General features: G+C 40.7%; 2 protein-coding genes across 4 annotated transcripts in view; one reads left to right on the top strand and one right to left on the bottom strand.

The window, feature by feature from the left end:
* Positions 1 to 644: 644 nt before the first annotated feature.
* On the bottom strand, positions 645 to 22102 carry RAB23 (RAB23, member RAS oncogene family). Of its 3 annotated transcripts, XM_081245457.1 has the most exons (8): positions 21852 to 22102; positions 21273 to 21300; positions 15757 to 15976; positions 13155 to 13240; positions 6827 to 6983; positions 4970 to 5052; positions 4048 to 4140; positions 645 to 2122 (listed from the first exon to the last, which is right to left on the bottom strand). In XM_081245457.1, the coding sequence occupies exons 3-8, from the start codon at positions 15909 to 15911 to the stop codon at positions 1983 to 1985; spliced, it is 714 nt and encodes a 237-aa protein (XP_081101583.1). In that variant the 5' UTR covers positions 15912 to 15976; positions 21273 to 21300; positions 21852 to 22102; the 3' UTR covers positions 645 to 1982. The 3 variants fall into 3 exon arrangements, with proteins under 3 accessions (XP_081101583.1, XP_081101582.1, XP_081101584.1); XM_081245456.1 differs by lacking the exon at positions 21273 to 21300; XM_081245458.1 differs by lacking the exons at positions 21273 to 21300; positions 21852 to 22102 and adding an exon at positions 20191 to 20209.
* LOC308624277 (uncharacterized protein) overlaps positions 17778 to 22540 on the top strand; it is a gene marked incomplete at its 5' end in the record, with an annotated part of 42918 nt that continues 38155 nt past the window's right edge. Inside the window, 3 exons of the mRNA XM_081247365.1 lie at positions 17778 to 17798; positions 21549 to 21944; positions 22022 to 22423. Coding sequence (XP_081103491.1) covers positions 17778 to 17798; positions 21549 to 21944; positions 22022 to 22423 — 819 coding nt within the window. The remainder of the gene's footprint in view (positions 17799 to 21548; positions 21945 to 22021; positions 22424 to 22540) is intronic.

Here is a 22540-nt window from a genome sequence, read left to right as displayed (position 1 = left end):
TAGGAACAGAGTTTTTCCCCAACACCTATCCCACTGCCAGCAATGGGAGTGGTGACAACTGGTGACATAAAAATAAACATATTACTTTGAAATAGATAATGCCAGATTATTTCAATATTATGAAAAGCAAACCTTCACTCCTGACCACTTAAAGACATGCCCTACAAAATTCTATTATGTTTTCAACATTAATCTGGACAGGGGATGAGGGTGGTGCAGATGGAAGACTTTTAAAAAAAAAAAGAACGAGAGAGAAAAAACATACAAAAGGAATAGAATATATAAAACATTATGCATTTAGTAGAAATAATGAAAAATGACTTTGACACATTTTCCAAGAAAAGTTATATTTACATATACTTAAATCCTGTAAAAACCAGGTATATTGATTGCAAGGGGTTAAAAACAAGTCATTGATGAATGATAATCAGTTTTACCAGAGTTCATGCAATTAATGATCTGAGTTGGAAAGCTACTGTCCCAAGTCACAAAATGTATGCTCTGCCACATGATTACATGTTAAAATCACTTATTAAAAGAAATTATTTTGCATTTGGTGCTGACAGAGCTCTTGAGAAAGTGCTATACAAACTGAAGTTTATAGAAATTTTTTTTTTTTTTTTTTTTTTTCTTTTTGCGGTATGCGGGCCTCTCACTCTTGTGGCCTCTCCCGTTGCGGAGCACAGGCTCCGGATGCGCAGGCCCAGCGGCCATGGCTCACGGGCCCAGCCGCTCCGCGGCACATGGGATCCTCCCAGACCGGGGCACGAACCCGTATCCCCTGCATCGGCAGGCGGACTCTCAACCACTGCGCCACCAGGGAGGCCCTTATAGAAATTTTTAAATGATAATCTCAAAATACCATACAAAAAATGTGTAAACAAAAAGATGCTTTAGAGTTGCAGGGCATTATAAAATCTGTAATGTGGTTTAAGACAAAAGATCACCGCTTGTGTATTTAAAAAAATTGTTCGCATAATCCTAAAAGTTCAGAATTGCGTTGTCAACAGCAAAAGGCACTAGGTACAGGGCGGCCACGCTGCACAGGGCGGGGGTCCTGCAGCCGCCAGCTCGAGCCCGCCATGCATGTGCAGGGACATGAAAAGATTCCGCACGCAACCAGTGCCACCTGGGAGGGGCTCTAGCACTAAGACACTCTTTCATCTACTCTGTCAGAGAGGAAAACTGCTTTTAAAAGAGATTATCAACAGTATAAATTCTGGTAAAGCACTGAAAATTAGGTATGGTATTTTTGGCACAAAAGCATTTTTTAAATCTGAGCTCATTTTGCAAAATATCTGTCTAGAATTTCTCATTTGAAAATAGAAACTTGTAACATACACATAAATGTGTAAATGGTTTCATGAATGAATGAGTTAGAGTCTATGTTTCCTTAAACACTGCACACACCTTCTGTTTACTCCAGAACCAGGGAACTGCGTGCGCACGTACCTCCACATTCCACATCTACAGATATTGCACGAGTAACATTGCCAAAGTACATACTAATGCAGTCTGGCAAGATTAGGGTTCGCCTTTCAATATTATTCTTTTCAGTATTCAGATTCAATACTACTTCCTAGAAAAGCTAGATGACCAATTTCAGGGAAAGAACGGTTGCTATCTTTCCTCGACCCATAATATTAAAATCTGTACCAGTATATTTAGGCATTTTATTTACGTTTTCCAGCATTTCAAATTCAGCAAAACCTGTTTTTGATGTTTCTTATAGCATTCCTTCAAAAACAGGAGAAGCTTCGTCTAATGTAAAAAAATTAAAATAAGTCCAGAGGGCAGTAATTTTTCCACCAGAGATCTTGCTCCATTCTGAAAAGCACTGCAGAGCAGTGCTATCTGTTTACGTCTGTCAGCTTTCAGAGGACCATTAGGTGCAAAGTCTGCGAAAAAATTGTGTAACATACCGTGACAGCTGGATGTATCTTACTGCACAATACAATTAATTTCTTCCTCCCTGAAGCGTTTTAGGGTATGCTACAGCTGCTAAAAGGATTTCGGTTTTTCTTGGTCCTCTGTCTGTTGGGCCTGAGGTTGATGACATCTCCACCATTAAGGGTACTTGAATTCTGACCCAAGTGACCCCCAGCAGACGTGCTGAAGACACCTGGATAAGTTGAGGGAAAACACAGAGGTTAACACTAACGGACCTCAGGGTCACCTACTGCAGACTGTGCACCCAGCTTCTTAGTAAATCAGCAACATATGCAAGTATTTACAGTTTTAAGCTTTTGTTTTCATTTCATTTACTTTTAATAGCCAGTACACAGGGTTCAAAGTTCAAAGGGAACCAAAGGGGTCACAGTGAAGTCTCTCACCCACCCCAGCCCCTCGCCTAAGGCACACGTGTTTAGAGTTCTCACGCATCCCTGCAGTGATGTGGTACACACGTGTAGGCTGAAGTGCACATATGGTCTTCTTTCCTCCCTTTGTGTGCTGCTCTACACACTCTTTTCACTAACAATCTAGTTTTGAAATTTTAAATCTGTAAGTATGATAATTTTAATAACTTCACTTACTAATTTTACATCATAGAACTTCCTCAACAGTACCTGCCTGTAGTTAACAACAGAATTTGTGATATGTTGATAAAGATACTGCGTATATAAGAGCCGGTAGTGATGTCAGATGTTCCTATCCAGGCTAAAACAACAGCAAAATGGTCTGCAGATACTCAAAGTGATGAGCAGACAAAAGGGATGAACTAAAGAAAAACTTTCAACTGTTAGAGTTTTAATTTTGAACAATGTTGGTTCTAAGACGTAATCTCCAGTTTATGGGCTATTTATCGTCCACGATACACAAGACTCTGGGCCAGAGATACTATGAGCGACACAAAGACTACTAAGACTGATTCCTGCCCCCAAGAAGCTTACAATCTGATGAGTGAGGTGAGACACTACAAACAGGCAGTGATGCTACAGGACACTCTATGTTAAGTGTCATAAAAGAGACAAGATCCCACAGATGGTTCAAAGGAAGGGTCAACCACACCTAATTCATAAGAAAGGACAAACTACATGGAGGGACTGGACCCCTGGCAATGCCCTGCACTCAGGTGTCTGTTCATTTAAGAGAAGTGAAGGCTGTGCTTCAGCCAGACAGATAGCCGAGAGCTTTCTCCATAGACCTTGAGGGATGCACAGTTCTCCACAGAAGGTGGGAAGGGGAGGCTATTCTTAACAGAAGAGCCAAAATGAGCAAAGGGATGAGTAAGACAGCCCTGCAGGCTCAAGAAACAGCGGGCCCTGTGGTGGAACCATAAACAGGGTACATTACAAAAGTGGGGCACGAGGCCGCACAGGAAGGATGGACCAAACTGTCTTTAAATGCTGGGATGAAGAAAGCCTGCATTGAATGTGTTCCACAACCAGAATCTATCGAAGGGCCTTAATCAGCAGACTGGAGGGAGACAGGGTGGGCCCAGGAGACCAGACCAGACAACGGCTTATCACAACTGCCCTGTCGCTTCTCAGAGCATGTGAGGTGTCTGACAGTAGGAACATATGCAATAAAAAGGGCCAAGTAAGAAACGTTAAAACAGGCCAAGAAAATGCTGTGTGTGTGTGTGTGTGTGTGTGTGTGTGTGTAGTGAGGAGTGGGGTGCAGGCAGGAGGTCCTTAGGACAGAGGACCGGCGCCCATCCTCCCAGAAGCCATGGCCAAAAGTAAGACGCGGACAGGTGCTTCCTGCTCTCCAGGAAATACTAAACTCTGCTGGCATCTCATGTTAAAAATCAGGATGGGTGCTCAGCAAGGTGGCAGGAAAGGGAAGAGGTGTGGAGATGGTGCAAGTGTCAAGTCGGAGAAACAAGTGTTCAAAAAGAACAGACCTTTAGAAAATTCATCAGTTAAAAAATCTTTTAACTCAGTATACCTTTTAGGGAGAGCTGATACTACTAAAGTTAATAATCACTCATCTCTCGCTTTCCAGTCACACTGTACTTTAAAAAAAACCCAGTAAATATGATAATAATGAATGGAAAATAAATTTACCAGGTAAACATGGGGCTAAAACTTCCTGGGTACTTACCAATTTTGTTACTACTTGAATGCATTGATTCAGGATCCTCAGCTATTTGTTGTTTAAGCTTCTGAAGATATTTTTCAGCCAAATATTTAAAAACTGGAATGAAAACAAAACCAAAACCCTTGGCAGGTCAGTATAATTATGCAAGTAAAACCTGTTCTCTCACATCACCCACTGTAATATTTATACTTACAAAACAAACTTAAAATTATGGTCAGAAGTATACAATCTAGTTGAAAAAATTCAACTTCTAGAAATTATCTGAGTAATACCTAATTACAATGGTAATACTAATAAATATATACTGGCATTTTATTAGTAAAGAAATAAAATATTACTTGTAGTCATTGGCTCTTTAGTTTTAAGTACCTGAATAGTGACTAATATTCAGCAACACTAAACTGACTCAGTCTTAAAAAGACTCTTTCTTTAGCTGAAAACCACTATTCAGGGGACACTGAAGCAACAGCTGAGCTGCAATCTAATAAAATGAGCAGCAATTCCGGAATGAGAAAAATAACCACCATCTCTCTCTAATCTCACTTTCTTAAACTAGGACACTATTAAACAAGTTTAGGTCACTGTAACTACCTAGTGGGGTGTCCACCGCTGCGGGGTTCTAACGCGGCAATTTTAGAAGGTACGCTTGAAAAACACACACACATAGCCAGTTGTATTTTTAAAGATAAAAAACAAAACAAAAGCCCACCGGAGTTTTGCTGTCGAGTAACAACTATTCAAAGACATTAGTAAATAATCAAGGACTCAAACTCAGAGCAGCATCAGCCTTTAAACTTTACTTAATGATACATGACAAAGAGAAAATTCTATTCTCGTTACAAATACGATTTCTAACCAACAAAAATAAAAGGCATAAGAAGAATAAACAAACTTCCTGCTGTTAACTGTTAAGAAGGCACTTTACCTTCCGTCACGTTCAGATCCTCCTTCACTGAAGTCCTGTAGAATCTCAGCTTCAACTTTTTTGCCAGTGCCTCAGCTTCCTCACTACACATCAATTTGAAAAAGATGCATGTAAAGGTACTTTCTGAGAACTTGTTTTATTACATTTACTGCATACAGCCTGAGGACGGCGGTCAGCCCTTCCAGAACAGGTGAGAGCTACACTCAGTGCTTGAGCAGGATTTTCAACTGTCACTGCTCTTGGGGGGGCAAACACCAGCCATCTCACTGTAACTGCAAGACACTTTTCTATAAAGTCACTTGCTCTAGCCTTAAAATGACTAAATGTCACTTTTCTTTATATACTACTTTAATTTTCTCTCTTCGGTTATTAAAAACACCTGAATTTAATTACACTCTGAAAGTCTTATACTGCATTACCTATTTTACTCTTATTGGCTACAAAACTACTTTGCTGCCAAAGCCGAAGTCAGTATATTGATGTGTCTAGAACAGTGGACTCCTAATTTTAGTTTCATTGTGACTCCCAATTCTCTAAAATATTTCCCAATGATTCTACCATACGCCTCCCCTCCCCCACTGTAATCAAGTTGGTCTGTGTCATCAATGACATACATAAGTGATGGCGTGTGACTTTGAGACTCCTCATAAGAGGCACTGTGGTTTCCACCTTGCCTCCTCTGGGATCACGTGCCTGGGGAAGCGGCTGCCACACACTGAGGACACTTGCAGCCCGAAGGAGAGGCCACCTGCCCATGGCCAAGCGAGGGTGCCATCCCGGAAGCAGACCCCCCCCAGCCCCAGTCAAAAGCCTTCCTGTGACCACAGGCCCCGGCAACATATTGACAGCAACCTCATGAAAACCCAGAACCAAGCCACCCAGCTAAGCCACTCCTAAATTCCTGACCCACAAAAACTGTGACATAATAAATGCTTGTTGTTTTAAACTACTAAGTTTTGGGCTAATCTGTTATACAGCATGAGACAACTAATACAAGAACTTATAAAAAAAAATAAGGTAAACACCAAGTATTCTCAAAGCCAGCAAAACGTTAATAATGCAGTAAACAAATACTTATACAGAGAAATTATCTGGATGCCAAACTGTTCACAAACGTGAGCATAATGGTTCTGGGTATACAAAACAATATGAATCTGAACTGCTTACCTATTTAAACTCATCAACATACTTATGCTAGATATTAAAACATCTAGGGATGTTTTCCTTTTTAAATTTACTTATTTGTTTATTTTTGGCTGCGTTGGGTCTTTGTTGCTGCACGCAGGCTTTCTCTAGTTGCGGTGAGCGGGGGCTACGCTTTGTTGCGGTGCGCGGGCTTCTCATTGCGGTGGCTTCTCTTTGTTGTAGAGCATGGGCTCTAGACATGCAGGCTTCAGTAGTTGTGGCTCGCGAGCCCTAGAGCGCAGGCTCAGTAGTTGTGGCGCACGGGCTTAGTTGCTCCGCGGCATGTGGGATCTTCCCGGACCAGGGATCGAACCCGTGTCCCCTGCACTGACGGGCAGATTCTTAACCACTGCGCCACCAGGGAAGTTCTGGGATGTTTCTCTTAACATTCTTACTCTGTCTAGATTTGACTTCACATGAGGAGTTGGATTTGAGCTGCAAGGACCTGGAATTCTAAAAGGGCTTTCAAAACGTACTCCTTTAATTTTCTTTACTACTGATTCAGTGTGAACTTTTTTTAACCCAAACCAATCACACAATAGCTCACAGAAATTTTTAAGTATAAGGCAGTCTTTTTAAAAGCTTTCCTAAATTTTGTAAGTGTATGCAAAAACTAAAATAGGTTTTAGCTTTACAGAATTACAGCCACCCCCTCAACAGTAGCCACCTTACTTCTTTATACAAGAGTCATCAAGGAGATCGATCTTGTTTTGTACAAGTACAGTTGGTATATCTCCAACTTCAGCCACCACCTTCTCTCTCCAACTGGAAATAGCTTCAAAAGATTCCCTGTCTGTGGTGGAAAATACAAGCACACAAGCCTGGGCTCCTGTAAATTCACAAAATAAAAACGTTATTTACATTAATGAAACAATCCTATGCAGGGTGAGGGAAACTCTTACATATTCAAAACAATTTTTATGTAAATAAATGTTGAACTCATCTTTGTAGCACTGCTTTTTTTTTTATTTAATTTATTTTATTTTTGGATGTGTTGGGTCTTCGTTGCTGCGCGGGCTGTTCTCTAGTTGCAGTGTGTGGGGACTACTCTTCATTGTGGTGTGCAGGCTTCTCATTGCAGTGGCTTCTCCTGTTGTGGAGCACAGGCTCTAGGCGCGCGGGCTTCAGTAGTTGTGGCTCACGGGCTCTAGAGCGCAGGCTCAGTAGTTGTGACACACGGGCTTGGTTGCTCCGTGGCATGTGGGATCTTCCCTGACCAAGACTCGAACCCGTGTCTCCTTCATTGGCAGGTGGATTCTTAACCACTGTGCCACCAGGGCAGCCCTATTTTTTTAACATATAAACTCTATTTTCTAATTCAAAGAACCAATTTTTACAAAGAATAGTGGTTCTCAAATTTGTGCAAGTGCCAAAGTACCCTCAAAATTATTCACATTCCTTGTGGAACACCACAAAATACTGATATATTTAATAACACTGTAAAAGCCAGAGAGAACAGTAAACTAGGCATGAATGACAGAGTTGCTGAGTTCTTCTCTTTAATATCTGTCACCTGCTTCTTAATTTCTTTTGGCACAGATTTAAGGAAAGTCTATGAGAGAAAAAATCATAATTTTCTCATTCTATTTACTTATTTTAAAAAATCTATATTATTTTATTTTAGTAGCAGAATACCATCAATGCTAAAGAATGTAATTTAGGAACCAGTGCCAAGAGTAAAATATTTATATATAGTAGAGAGGAAAAGAGTTTAATTTAGTTTTTCACCCTCTTTAACTGCATAATTCCCATACCATACTCGCAATATTTTAACTATCAACTATCACATTAGGTTGACAATATTTTAACTATCAACTATCACATTAGGGTGATAATATCCCATTTTAAAAATAAGCATCAACCTTCTGGAAGAGGGTTTTTACCAATGATTTGCTGTTGAATCAGGCAGCACAGTGACAAAAACAGGTGAGAAGAGAAAATCGTCCTGGAGTCAAGAGGGTTCCTCACTGCTACTTCTTCCTTCCAGATACCCCAGGTGTAAGAGTTTCCTACTAAGACTCAAGACACACATACCTGGGCTACCTAAGACACTCTAGGGCCAAAAAAGGTTTGTTTATCACCTGAGGGAATATGGTAGAAACCCAAAGAACAATTAATGAAGGAAAAAACCAGCAGTTCACTATGACTGTAAAAGCAGAGGCTTCTCTCCTCTAGAACAGGCTTTGGACCAAAGAATAAATTAATTATGCAAAACTGAGGGGTGGGGGACAGGCAGATTGACAGACACAGCCTGAGACTTGCTCAGAATTGAAGGAGAAGTAAAACTGAAGAGATCACACTAGCATATTGGACAACAAATTTATATTTACTTGAACTCTAACATTTACTTAAACTACAAATAAAACATTATTTAATCATACTTTAAGAAACTTTTTTGGGGACCTCCCTGGCGGTCCAGTGGTTAAGACTCTGCCTTCCAATGCAGGGGGTGCGGGTTCGATCCCTGGTTGGGGAGCTAAGATCCCACATACCTCGGGGCCAAAAAACCAAAAACATAAAACAGAAGCACTATTGTAACAAATTCAGTAAAGCCTTTAAAAAACGGTCCACATTGGGCTTCCCTGGTGGCGCAGTGGTTGAGAGTCCGCCTGCCGATGCAGGGAACATGGGTTCGTGCCCCGGTCCGGGAGGATCCCACATGCCGCGGAGCATCTAGGCCTGTGAGCCATGGCCGCTAAGCCTGTGTGTCCAGAGCCTGTGCTCCGCGGTGGGACAGGCCACAGCAGTGAGAGGCCCGCGTACCACAAAACAAAACAAAACAAAAACAACTAACAAAAAAAAAACTAAGCAGATGGTGCCAGAGATATGGGCAGTAAGAATGATTAACTAAGAAAAGCACAATTTTGTTTGAAAAATCAAGGAGCAAAGGATAAAAGAAAAAGTCTGTCCATAAAACCCAAAATTATTTAGTGGAGGACTGGGTAGAGACCACACTGGGCGGGGTGGGCCACAGTGCCCTCTGAGGAGGAGGAGGAGGGACCTGGATTCAGTTAAGCCACCAGGGAGGTGAGCACGGTACACCCTCCCCCAACAGGTGCCCTGTGTGTTCCCCGCCCCGACCCTCCAGCACAGGCTGCAGGGGGCGCTCTGCTCTTCTGCCAGGGGTGGTCTAGCACACCCGCTAAGGAGACTGGATGCCTGGGGAGGGGTGAGGGGAGATAAAAACCTCAGCTTCCCTGGGGTGGGGTCACCCGGAGGCGCATCTCCCCGCCTGCAGTAGTAACTGGCTCATTACTGCACCCTTTATGCACAGTTCTCCCTTCTTTCCCTGGCCTCTCACTTCTACATCCCACACCCACCCAGCTGTGTGTGTGTGCGTGTGGGGGGGGAGGTGTAAAATGACCCTAAAAAAATAATAAAGTAAATTAAAATCACCCCACACTGCTCTCCCTTCTTTTTCTTCCTTGGACCCCTAGCTCTGTGTTTGTACCAGCCATTTTTGGGAAAGTTGTTTTAATTTCTCTGTTGTTAATAGTGAAAGGCAGCTAGTGTTTTCTACCCATATATTTTACAAAGACCTTTATTTTCCTACTATTCAGTCTTCCTTCAATACTACCTACCCTAAAAATTGCACCATTGGAAAAGTTTCTTCATTATCATAGATAACAGTAAGTCACCCATAAATGGATCACTTCTAACAGTTAATAAACTACCTCACTTGTCCATGCATCAGAAATACAGAGCTCTGAATAAATTTTTGGTGTCAATGATAAGATCACCAATAGCAAGTATTTATTCCTCCTTAATAAGATCATTCCAAAAAAGTCACTATATTTTAATGCAATTCAGAAAATACTCTCCAAGACACATAATGTGCAGAGAGTAATTCTATCCTCAAATCACTGACAGATCCTACAAGATGGTCTGTAGGCTGGTCCTGAGTGTGGCCGACAGCAGCATCAGTGCCACCTGGGAGGCTGTAGAAATGCAGACTCTCGGAGCCACCCACAGATCTACAAATTCAGTCTGCATTTTAATGAGCTCCCCAGGGGATTGCTGTGCACAGTCAAGTTTAAGAAACACTGCTCTAGCGAACACTGGCAAAGGCTTTAAAAATACTATTATAGATACTACTCAGGATTTAAAATGCTGTCCCTTATTCTTTTTGACATTCTATACAATCTAAAGCACATAAATTATTCAATGAACCAATCTGTCACAGATTCCATGCTCACATAATTTCAAAACAAACCTCAGACTTGCATAGTCTAATTCTGTTGTTCCTTAATTCTTGCATTTATAATTATAACTTATAATAGCTTCTTGTCCAGAGCTGTTTCATTTCCAACAATTTATATTCATTTATATTTGTGAAAAAAATTATTTTTTAAGAAAACAGGGCTTCCCTGGTGGCGCAGTGGTTGGGAGTCCGCCTGCCGATGCAGGGGACACGGGTTCGTGCCCCGGTCCGGGAGGATCCCGTGTGCGCAGAGCAGCTGGGCCCGTGGGCCATGGCCGCTGAACCTGTGCGTCCGGAGCCTGTGCTCCACAACGGGAGAGGCCGCAGCAGTGAGAGGCCCATGTACAGCAAAAAAAAAAAAAAGAAAAGAAGGGTTTCCTTCTACTTATGTGCATGATATCAAATAATAGGTCTCAAGGCTATAACCTAATTTACATATACTTAGAAGCATTTTTTTTCTGAGAACCAAGTCTCAGTAAAAAACTGTAATAAAAATCTACTTCATGTTGTATGTAACTTTCTGTACTAAGCACGGTTTCTACTGCCTAGGGTGGACTTTCTTAAGGGTTTAACAGGAGTCATCTGGGCTCCCAAAGGCTTCCTAATATGACCTGTGCTCTGTTCTAACCTACCGATAAGGAGATCATGTTTCCACATGTCTCACTGTACAATTAAGCCAGCATTCTAAGAACATAACGATGCCTTGGAGCAATGGTCTTGCTATAACAGGTCTTTTAAATGAATTATAAAAATTTTTTTCTTTTTTAAATATAATTTTTATGCATCTTGAATAACACATTTTTAGGACATAAGTCGGTCGTAATTTTATAAGGCATAGTGTTTCTATCACTAAATCTCTATCTTAACTCATTCTGCCCACCTTACCTTTTCTTCCTACTCTTTATTTAATTATATCATCTGAATCTATATTAGTAGCAGATATTACCTGGTGCCTAGCTGCCATCCAGTGTCCTGTCCCCAAGAACACCTCTCCCCCTCTGTACAATAGCCTATGGTTTAGGCAGCTAAACTTCCCTCTGCCTTGGGGGAACCCCAAGTGCGCCAAGCCCATTAGGGCAATCACCTTCCTCTGACTACTCACTGTAATCTGGTCAAAGGTGGTCTAATCAGGTAAAAGCTCTGGACTTTTGGTCCACTGTTGTGGGAAGTAACCCTCGGTCCCCAAGAATGTGAACAAAAAGCACTGTCGATGGTAGCAAACTTGCAGACAAGAGGAAAATCAGCATGAAGAGGAACCCCACACAGGGAGGCGGCCAGCCAGGAGAATCAGCAAGGTTACAGTCCCAACAAACCACAAATGAAAGCTACTCCCAGTAACAAGTCAACAGACGCTAAATAAGTCGGTTTGAAATTGCTTTTCTGCTGTCAGCAACCAAAAGCACTCTGATAGAACCTCAAAAAAAAAAAAAAAAAAAGCATATAAGTCCAATATGCCATTTCTCAAATTCATGTAACATTGCCACTGTTTGTTCCTTAATTCAAATAGGGATGTGAGGGAAAAAGCTCAAGCTTAAGACCTGTCTCAGTATCCACCCTCTTTGCCATTTTAACATAGTTGGCTAAAAAACGTTACATTTTAAAAAAAACTTTTAACAGATCTATTTATACACTTAAGATTGCTTTAAGTTAAAATGTTAAACACAGGGAAATCAATGCTGTTTAAAGCCTTTTAGTCCAAATGAACCAAAGTGAAAAAAAATTTGAACATCACCCATATAAATTAAGATGTAAATACTAACAATTATGGGCTCTCTTTTTAGTTTCTGGCAAAGAATGTTTTTTGTAAACATATGAAAGAGAAACGGTATGATTCATGGACATCTAACAAGTTAAAACAAGAAGTCTGCAACAAACTGGAGGAGTCAAGTTAAAAAAATTAGAAGATAATAATGTTGAACAAAGTCTTATGGCAGTGGATATTAAAATATGTTTAGCTACCTGGTCTTTTTCTTTAAACTAGGAACCCAAATGAGCTACTTAACTGTACAGTTCCAACGTTTTCTCCTTTTTATTCATATACGAATCAAATCATTTTGACATTTGACCAGTTTTGTCTTTTTTTAAGTTAAACTTTATTTTGAGATAATTGTAGACTCACACAGTTTTGTCCTTTTAAATTAGAGAGACATAATGATAATACTTCTCCAAAAATAACCATACTAGTTAAAAAGTAATACTGCCACGTCACATTGTCAAAAGCTTAAAAAGAAATAACCCAACCTATTTTTTTCCACACAAAAAGAACATATGTTTTAGGCTGAGAATTTAGAGAAGAAAGCTAGGTAGGTAAAAAGAGGAATTTCCCCCACAGTTTATTTAGTCTTAGATCCTATCATTGTAGCTCTTCCTTTTCACAGGTATCTCATACTTCCCTGAACTCGTATAGCCTAGAGAAGGCTTTACCCACATTAAATATCATAACAAAATGCCATCTTGTCTGCCAGGGCTTTACTTTTTCTTATGTTAGTTTCCACTCTGACTATGTAGTCATTTCCCTGGAGTCAGAGAAGACTTTTCACAACTTCTGACTTATTAGGTCTGGGAATGCCTATATGAGTCATGTAATTCTAAGGCAGAAATAAACAGTCTATAGCACAGAGTATTATTTACCACCCAACAAGATCTTTAGAAGAATAATAGCCTGGGGTTTTAAAAAATACTTTGGAATTAATTTAAATATTCTTAAAGAGAAATCCTTCTATGGGAAACAAGAAAAGCAAAGTTCTTTGTTCAGCTAAAAGGACATGTCAGAACAAACTAAAGACACCCATGATTTACCTCGATAGTACGCCTTTGTTATTGCATCAAACTCCTCTTGACCTGCGGTATCCCATAACATGAGCCTGACGTCTTCATCATTAACTCTGAAACAAGAGATGAATGTATTTCATATGCAAAGGAAATGTCTTTATTTTTCAAATCTGGAAGTATTAAAACTACATTGTTGGGCTTCCCTGGTGGTGCAGTGATTAAGAATCCACCTGCCGATGCAGGGGACACGGGTTCGAGTCCTGATCCGGGAAGATCCCACATGCCGCAGAGCAACTAAGCCCGTGTGCCACAACTACTGAAGCCCGTGCGCCTAGAATCCGTGCTCCACAACAAGAGAAGCGACCATAATGAGAAGCCCGCGCATCGCAACAAAGAGTAGCCCCTGCTCACCACAACTAGAGAAAATCCACGTACAGCAACGAAGACCCAACGCAGCCAAAAATAAATAAACAAATAAATAAATTGATTTACTTACTTATTTTAAAAAAACAACTACATTGCTGGTTTCACTCTGAAAAAGTCTGAGTGCTTTTAAATGCTGATACCATTACCAACAGTGCGAGTAAAGGGTGAAAGACACTCCCCTAAAGCTGTAATTTTACACGATTTGGATTTATCTGTCATGTTTTTTCCTTCAACCACAGTCACAGATAGTGGTGACTCTAAGACTAGTATCCGAGGGGTCCACGCCTGAGGATTCAACCAACTGCGGATAGAAAATATTTGGAAAAAAAATTCTAGAAAGTTCCAAAAAGCAGAACTTGAATTTACTGTGTGCCTGGCAACTATTTACACAGCATTTACATTATATTAGATATTATAAGTAATCTGGAGATGATTGAAAGTCTATGGGAGCACTGTGTAGGTTAAATGCAAATACTATGCCATTTTATACAAGGGACTGAGTGCCCGTGGACGCTGGTGTCCGTGGGATCCTGGACACCCAGGGTCAGCTGTCCTGGGAAAGGGTTCCCTTAGGTCAGTGCTTGCCCTCCTCCTGCTACCCTATTCTAATGGGGGAGAATAGTAAGAAAGGAAAGAAGCAGCTTACTGCTTGGTTGCCCTTTAACCCCCAAATTAACTCTGTTCTGTCACACCTGTTGTCTTATTCGTAGGCAGTAGTTCTGTTCTACAGAGTCACTGCCAACAATGAATTAGCAAATCCTGAACCATTCCTCTGAGGGAAAATACCAGGCGGGTGAGGTGCCTGTGAGCCCCTGGTTACAATTTCATCAACTGATCAATATATAACCTTGTTTTTTGCACTGTTCTGTTTAAACACACCTTATTTAACATACACTGTTGATTCATTAACATTGAACCCATGGCCAACAGTACTATAACTGGTGCCTGAACGAAGCTTATCTAATACATGTGTTTTCTCCATAAGGCACGTCACAGCTTACCAGACGGCACTTCAGCTCTCGGCTTGGGGCCATTTTAAACAGCAAAACTACCAATAAAAAGCACAAAAATGTGGCACAAAAACAGAACATGAAAAGGCCACTCATGTACGGTATGAGAGATGAAACAAAAACGCAGTGGGTCGCCTTGTTCAACCTCAGCCAGACGTGTGTGTATAAGTGACTCAAATTTTTTGCTGCTCTGTGCATGTCCACAAATGACCACCAGAGTACTGGGAGTACTAAGTCTGGGGTTACAAATAAATTTTAGCAAGCAGTGAATTTGCAAATATGAAATCCACAAATAATGAGAAGTAACTGCATACTTAAAATATAAATATGGAATCTATGAATAATAAGGGTCAACTGTATACTTAAAATATTAATTTGGTCCAGATAGCAAGTGCAAAAAATAAACATCATCAAGATTTAAAATGAATCCCCTTAAAATATCTAAGAAAGGAAGCAAATAGAGAAGTATTTTTAAAAAGAGGGTAACAGAATACAGATTATAAATTCAACAATCTTTAAAACAATGAACACAATTATCTTTGATGCCAGTGTCTGGGATAGTTAAATCAGATTTGTTTAATGTTTCTCCTACAATTTAAAATATCCTTAAAAGTTCTCAGGACTAATGACAAAAAGTGTTACTTTGATGTGTTCTAGAATCCAATTGGATTTCCTTTTCACAGGAGTATTTAATCCTCTCAAATCTTTCTCTTATTTCTTTAAAGTAAAAACAAATTATTAATTCCTAACTTCTATATGCCCAGTTTTAAAAAGAGAAGAGACATTTTACACAAACAGATCCCATAATATAAGAGATGAAAATTATTCTGTGAGACAGGTAACTTTACTTCCAAATAAAATAGTGGACAGAAATCTCAGTAGAATCAAGCGTCAGTTTGTCTTTAAGAAGTGCCCAGGGTGCCACCAATAAATATAAAACAGATGTAAGACAGAAAAAGAGAGAAGGGAGAAGTGTAGGGGAAAAAAAGAAGAAAAAATGAGAGAGGAAGGGAAGAGATGGGGGAAGGGGAAAAAAGAAGACGAAGACACACAAAGGAGTGAATAACTGAAAACCCGCTGCCACTAGATGCCTAGCCTTGGATTGTATTGTACTCAGTTACTATTATTCTGAGCAAACTCTTGGACACAGCTCACATATCAAAACCAAGAGGATAAAACGGCCAAGTACATACTGTATCTGTCGCTCCAAAAAATCAACTCCAATGGTTTTCTTGTAGTCTTTTGTAAAAATGCCTTTGCAATACCGCTGAATCATACTTGATTTTCCAACTGCGCCATTCCCTACCACCACCATCTTGATGGCCACTTCCATATCTTCCTCCAACATTTTTGGAGTTGAAAAGGTTTCTGTGCCAAATTTAATTCCAGGTGATCCGATCTTCTCTCTCAAATCTGTGGTTTAAAATGAAGTTATTTTTTCATGACATAAAAACTATATAAAATAAAATAAGCTATAATTGTTTTATCAAGAAATAATCATAATGAACTGTAAGAATTTTTTTCTGTGATGAAGGCCCCCTTCCCACCCTGTTCAGATAATGTAAATTCCTTGAAAAGAGACATTCACTTTTGCATCCTTAACAACAGCAGAATGTATGACTTCCAGGTACCAATAAATGCCTAGATTACATAGTTCTGCCTTTCACTGAGACTAGAGTATGAGCGTTAAGAGTCGAGGCCTGACTTACTAGTTGCTATTTACTGGTTCTGTGCTCTTAGTGAAGTTATTGCTTAACCTCTTGAAGCTTCAGTTTCCTGAGGATATTTACCTCACAGGACTGTTGATCAATGATAGATACAAAGCCCTTAGCACAGTGAAAGTTAGGCATTCAAAAAAATGGTAGTTTCATATACCATAATAAATCCTCCATGGATAGTTACCACCAAATGGGCAACAAATACAAAATCTAAGGAAACTGCTCTTCATCCTCACAGGTAATAATCAATGTCCCTAGAACAGCACCCTAAGGAAGGGTTTTGTATAATGCTATGCAACCACGTGATAGCATCGGGCTCTTAGTTACAGTGCTTTAGTGTTTAGATTACAATGGATCCTCTACACATCATCTTATACCATGCATTTTTTTCATTAGTTTCAGACTAGTTACAGTTACTCATATAATGAAAGTAATAGAATGTGTACTGTTCGCATTTTAGACTGAAAAGAACAGAAAGCCAATTTGTTCATATTTCTTCTTAAAATTATTAGTTAAGTTCCTGCCTACTTAGCTATTATATTCCAGCTACCTTAACCAAAAATCCATTTATACAACCACTACATAAAACATGTCTGAAATGTGAAGAACATTCCTTTCTTTGCCCCTAATGGAGTCACAGTAATTGTCCCTAATGCTTCACAAACTTGCACGATTGTAAGAAGCATCTAGGAGCACTTGTTAAAGTACAGGTTCTAGGTCTCCACTTCAGACATAATTAAATGATTAAAACAACAACTTAAAGTACTGGAACAAGAGAAAGAAGATGACAGAAGCAAAAATATGGGTAAATATAGCAGACTTCTCTTAAATGTTCTATGTTACATTTGACAGTTGAAAGAAAAATTATAATACTGTTCAATATGGCTTTCAATATATGTAGAGAAAACATTTAAGACAAGTAATTATACATGGAAGAGGGGACTTCCCTGGTGGTCCAGTGGTTAAGACTCCGTGCTCCCAAGGCAGGGGGCCCAGGTTCAATCCCTGGTCACGGAACTAGATCCTGCATGCCGCGAGCTCACATGCTGCAACTGAAAAAACATCCTGGGCTTCCCTGGTGGCACAGTGGTTGAGAGTCCACCTGCCGATGCAGGGGACACAGGTTCATGCCCCGGTCTAGGAAGATCCTACATGCCGTGGAGCGGCCAGGCCCATGAGCCATGGCCGCTGAGCCTGCACGTCCGGAGCCTGTGCTCTGCTACGGGAGAGGCCACAACAGTGAGAGGCCCATGTACCACAAAAAAAAAAAAAAAAAAAAGAAATAATAAAAACATAAAAACGATCCTGCATGCTGCAACTAAAGATCCTGCATGCCGCAACTAAAGATCTCGCATGCCGCAACTAAAAGAGCTTACGTGCTGCAACTAAAAAAAAAGATGCCGCGTGCTGCAACAAAGATCCCACATGCTGCAACAAAGATCCCACATGCTGCAACTAAGACCTTACGCAGCCAAATTAAAAAAAAAAAATTGTACATGGAAGAGGACAAAAGGGAGGTAAGGTTTCTTTACTTCACTAGAACTGGTAAAATGTTGACTCCAACAGACTCTGATAAATTACCTATGCAGCTAAACAAGTTACACAAAGAGATACTCAAAAACACTATAAAACACAATAAAACAAAATGAAATTCTAAAAACAGAAAACTGTCAGAATCCAATCAACATTTATAGAGCTGTCCACGCAACAACAGCAGAAATACTTCAAGCACCCACTGAACATATACCAAAATAGAACATATTCTAGGCCATCAAATAACCCTCAACAAAAGCCAAATAAAGGGACCACAATGAAATCAAACTAGAAATCAGTAATGGAAAGATAACAGGAAAATCTCCAAACATTTGGAAATTAAAAACACAGATTTCTCAACAACCCATGGGCCAAAGAAGCTGCTCAAGAGAAATTCAAAAAATAACTGAATTGAATTAAAATGAAAATATGTCAAAATTTATGGGACACAGCTAACATACTGCTGAGAGGGAAAATTTACAGCACGAAATGCTTACCTTAGAAAAGAAGAAAAGTCTCAATCAGTAATCTAAGCCCCCACCTCAAAAAACTAGAAAAAGAATCACAAAATAAACCCAAAGCAAGCAAAAGGATGGGAATAATAAAGAGCAGAAATCAGTGAAATTGATATAACCATTAGGAAAATTGAATTTATAACTTTAAAAACTCAAAAAGAAATCTCCAGGCTCAGGTGATTTCACTGGAGAATTCTACCAAACTTTTCAAGAATGATACATACTCTGCCCCGGAATACAGAAGAGGAGAAAACACTCCCTAACTTATTTTATAAAGCCAGCATTATCTTGATACCAGCACCACACAAAGACAGTATAAAAAAGAAAACTAAACAAATAACCCCTCATGAACACAAATGCAAAAATCCTCAACAAAATATTAGTAAATCGCATCCAGCAATATATAAAAAGAATAACCAGGACCAAATGGGCTTTATTTGGGAATGCAAGGCTGGTTCAATACTCAAAAATCAATCAATGTAATCCACCGTATTAACAGAGTAAAGAAGTAAAACCACATCAACATCCATTTGTGAAAAAAACTCTCAGCAAACTAGAAACAGAAGACGACTTCTTCAACCTGATAAAGGGCATCTATTAAAAAAAAAATCTACAGCTAACATCACACTTAATTCTGAAAGACAGATTTGATTCCCCCTTAGATTGAGAACAAGGTAGGATGTCCACTGTCACTACTCCTGTTTATCATTAGGCCTAGCCAGAGCAACAGGCAACTAAAATACTTAAAAAGCTTATAGATTAGGGAAAAAACTATCTCTATTCACAGATGACATGATTGTCTATCTAGAAAACTCCAAGGATTCAAGCAAACAACCCTGGAACTAATAAGTGAGTTTAGCAAGGACACAGGATACAAGAGCAACACACAACACTCAACTGTACCTCTGATATCTTAACAATGTACAATTTGAAGCCAAAATTTTTTTAAATGATATTTACAATAGTTTCCTCCCAAATTGAAATACTTTGGCATAAATCTAACAAAACATGTACAGGATCTGTATACTGAAAACTACAAAACACTAATGAAACAAAGAAATAAATGGAAAGATACATCATGTTCACAGATTGAAAGATTCAACAAAGTAAAAATAGCAATTCTCCCCAAATTGATCTACGGTTTGATATAATTCCAAAGTACCAGCAGAATATTTTGTAGTTAGAGACAAGCTGATTCTAAACTTTATATGGAAAGGCAAATGAACTAGCATACCTAAAACAATTTTGAAAAAGAATAAAGTTGGAGAAGATTATGCTACCCAATTTTAAGACACTATAAAACTACATCCATCAAGAAAGTTTGATACTGGCAAAGAGAAAGATACAGAAATCAATGGAACACAACAGAGGGCCAAAATAGACCCACACAAATACAGCCAATTGATTTTTGACAAAGGTGCAAAACTATTAAATGGAGAAAAGACAGTCTTTTCAACAAATGGTGATGGAACAACTGGACATTCATATGCAAAAAAGTAAATCTTCCCCTAAATCTCATACCTTATATAAATAATTTAAAATAGATTATAGATCTAAATATAAAACTATAATATCTAGAAGATGAAAATCTTCTTGACCTGGGATTAAGCAAAGTTCTTAGACATGCTACCAAAAGATGTACAAAAGGAAATATGGATAAGTTAGATTTCATCAAAATTAAAAACATTAGCTCCGTGAAAGACACTGTTAAAACAATGAAAAGAAGCTATAGACTGCAAGAAACTTTTGCAAAACATATCTAACAACTTGTATCCAGAACATATAAAGAACCCTCAAAACTCAACATAAGAAAGAAACTACTGAATTTAAAAATAGGAAAAAGTCTTGGCCAGATACTCACCCAAGATTATATATGCCAATTAAGTACATGAAAAGATATTCAACATCTTTAGCCATTAGTTAAAGACACATTAAGACCACGAGATACCACTACATGCCTATTAGAAAGGCTAAACAAAAAAATCCGACAATACAAAGTGCTAGAGAGGAGGTGAAGCAACTGGAACTCTCACATGTTGCTGGTGAGAATGCAAAATGATAGAGCCACTCTGGAAATCAGTGTGACAGTGTATTACAAAGTTAAACATACTTTATATGATCATGTAATCCCAATCTTAGCAGTACCCTAGAGAAATGAAAACTTATGTTCACACAAAAACCTGTATAGCAATGTTTATAGTAGCTATAGTCATAATCACAAAAAACTGGAAACGATCCAAATGTCCTTCATTGGGAGCACATCCATCTAACAGAATACTACTCAGCAATAAAAGAAGAATAAATTGTTGATACATCCAACAACTCGAAGGAATCTCAAAGGCATTATGCTGAGTGAAAGGTTACATGTTGCATGACTCCATTTCTATGACATTCTGGAAAAGATCAGTAATTGCCAGGGGTTGGGGTAAGGGGGAGGATATAAAAGGATAGCATGAGTGTTTTGGAGGTGATCGAACTGTTCTAAATTCTGACTGTTATGGTGGTTACATATATCTAAAATTCACAGAACTGCACACCCCCCAACAAAGTCAATTTTACTATATAATAATTTTTAAAATAATAAATTGTAAAGAAAAGTAAGTGGAATCAGATTTTAACACAGGCAGTCTGACTCCTGTGATTATCAGCCACTACTCTGCAGACTTTAAGAACCATACCAAAACAATTAAATTCTTAGAAAATTAGCATAATTCTGAGTACAATACTTTAAAAGCTTGACAGTAACACTTCACATGTGTTCTTTTTCCAAGTTTAATTTTAAAGATTTTTGCCAACCAACAGCCGTCCAATACATTAGAAAAGTAAAGGATGAGTTAACTCACTGATCGAAAGGGTGGCTTTTTCATCACAGCCTGTACTTCAGCACAGGTATGATTATATTTATAAAAACACTGAAAAACTTCTCAAGTTCAATGAAGTTACCTAGAAGATGTCAGGAGTTACATAAAACCTGGAGAAGTAGACAGCCTTTTTCAGACTGTACTGCCACTGGGATCCCCGAGTGAAGTGACACTGCGGTAGCCAGTGTCAAGGAGACCGCGTAGTCAGGCTCATTCATATTCGAGCGGAACCCGAGCAATACCCGGGCTGGGTGGGGCCGCAGGCAGGGAAGGGGCCCGCCGCCCAGGACGGGGTCTGGAAGCCAGGGTGGGGCTTAGGCCCTTTCCCCGCCAACCCCAACCCACACCTAACGCCCAGTCCCCACCGCCCCGCTGCACCTCCCCGCCCGAGGGCCACCCCAGGGAGGCGGGGGCGCGGGGAGGGGAGGGGGCGCCGGGGGTTGCGCCAACCGCCTGCCGCGGGGACCCGGGCCCCGCACTCGAAGTGCGCGCGCGGCGGCCGGGCCGGGGAGGGGCGCCCGGCCTGGAGGCTCCCGCCGAGCCCCTGTCCGGCCCCCGGTGGGCACATCCCGGGCCGCGGGGACGGGCGGGTCCTCCGCAGCCAGCCCCGGTCGAGGGCGATGAGTGCGGCCAGCCGCCCCGGGCGCGAGCCGCTACTCACCGTCCCCGCGCCGCCCGCCGCCCGCCGCCCGGCGCGACCGCTCCTCCTGGTCGCGGTGTAACCGCCGTCTCCGCCGCCCGGTGCCCAGCCCCCGTCAGGGCCTCCGACCAGCTCGCGCCCTCTTTTGCTCTTTTAAGAATGACTGTGACTTTTTTCAGGAACTTTACTAGCAGAAGGACTTGGAACCAGCAGATCGCTGCGGCCCCGCCACGGAGGGTAGGGCGCGGGAGACTCGCCTACCCTCTGCGGCGGACGCCCCGCACTCGGAGCATGCGCCGGACTTTCAGTGCGCACGCGCGCGCCGCCGGCCTCGCCCCGCTGCTCCGCCCCCGAGTTGGCTGAGGCTGAGGGGCGCCGCGTTCCCTGTGAGGCAGCTGGGGCTGGTGGGGTTCCAGGAGGCGGCGGGAGAGGACGCTGCCGAGGAAGGGCCGCAAACGCTTCGCTTACCCAGTGGTCAGCTTTCAGAGTCCTCACAGGACGTGCCCGCCCTGGATGCACACCTCATACTCTTGACCGGAGGACATCCAAGTGGCGGAGTGAGCAAAACTGGAGCAAAGTCGAAAATGCACTCGGTACGTACTCTGTGACTGGACCAAGTGCAAGTCTGCGATGCATAATAATTCAGAGAACCAAACAGAAATCCAAAAGTTGGCCCCCAAAGCAACCTAAACTTTGCTTCAGTTGTTTTA

Source organism: Mesoplodon bidens, assembly GCF_964165515.1.
Source record: "Mesoplodon bidens genome assembly, chromosome: 10".
In the NCBI taxonomy this organism is placed as follows: Eukaryota; Metazoa; Chordata; class Mammalia; order Artiodactyla; family Ziphiidae; genus Mesoplodon; species Mesoplodon bidens.
Note: the sequence above shows the minus strand (reverse complement) of the source record. Positions and strands in the feature narration are given on the sequence as shown.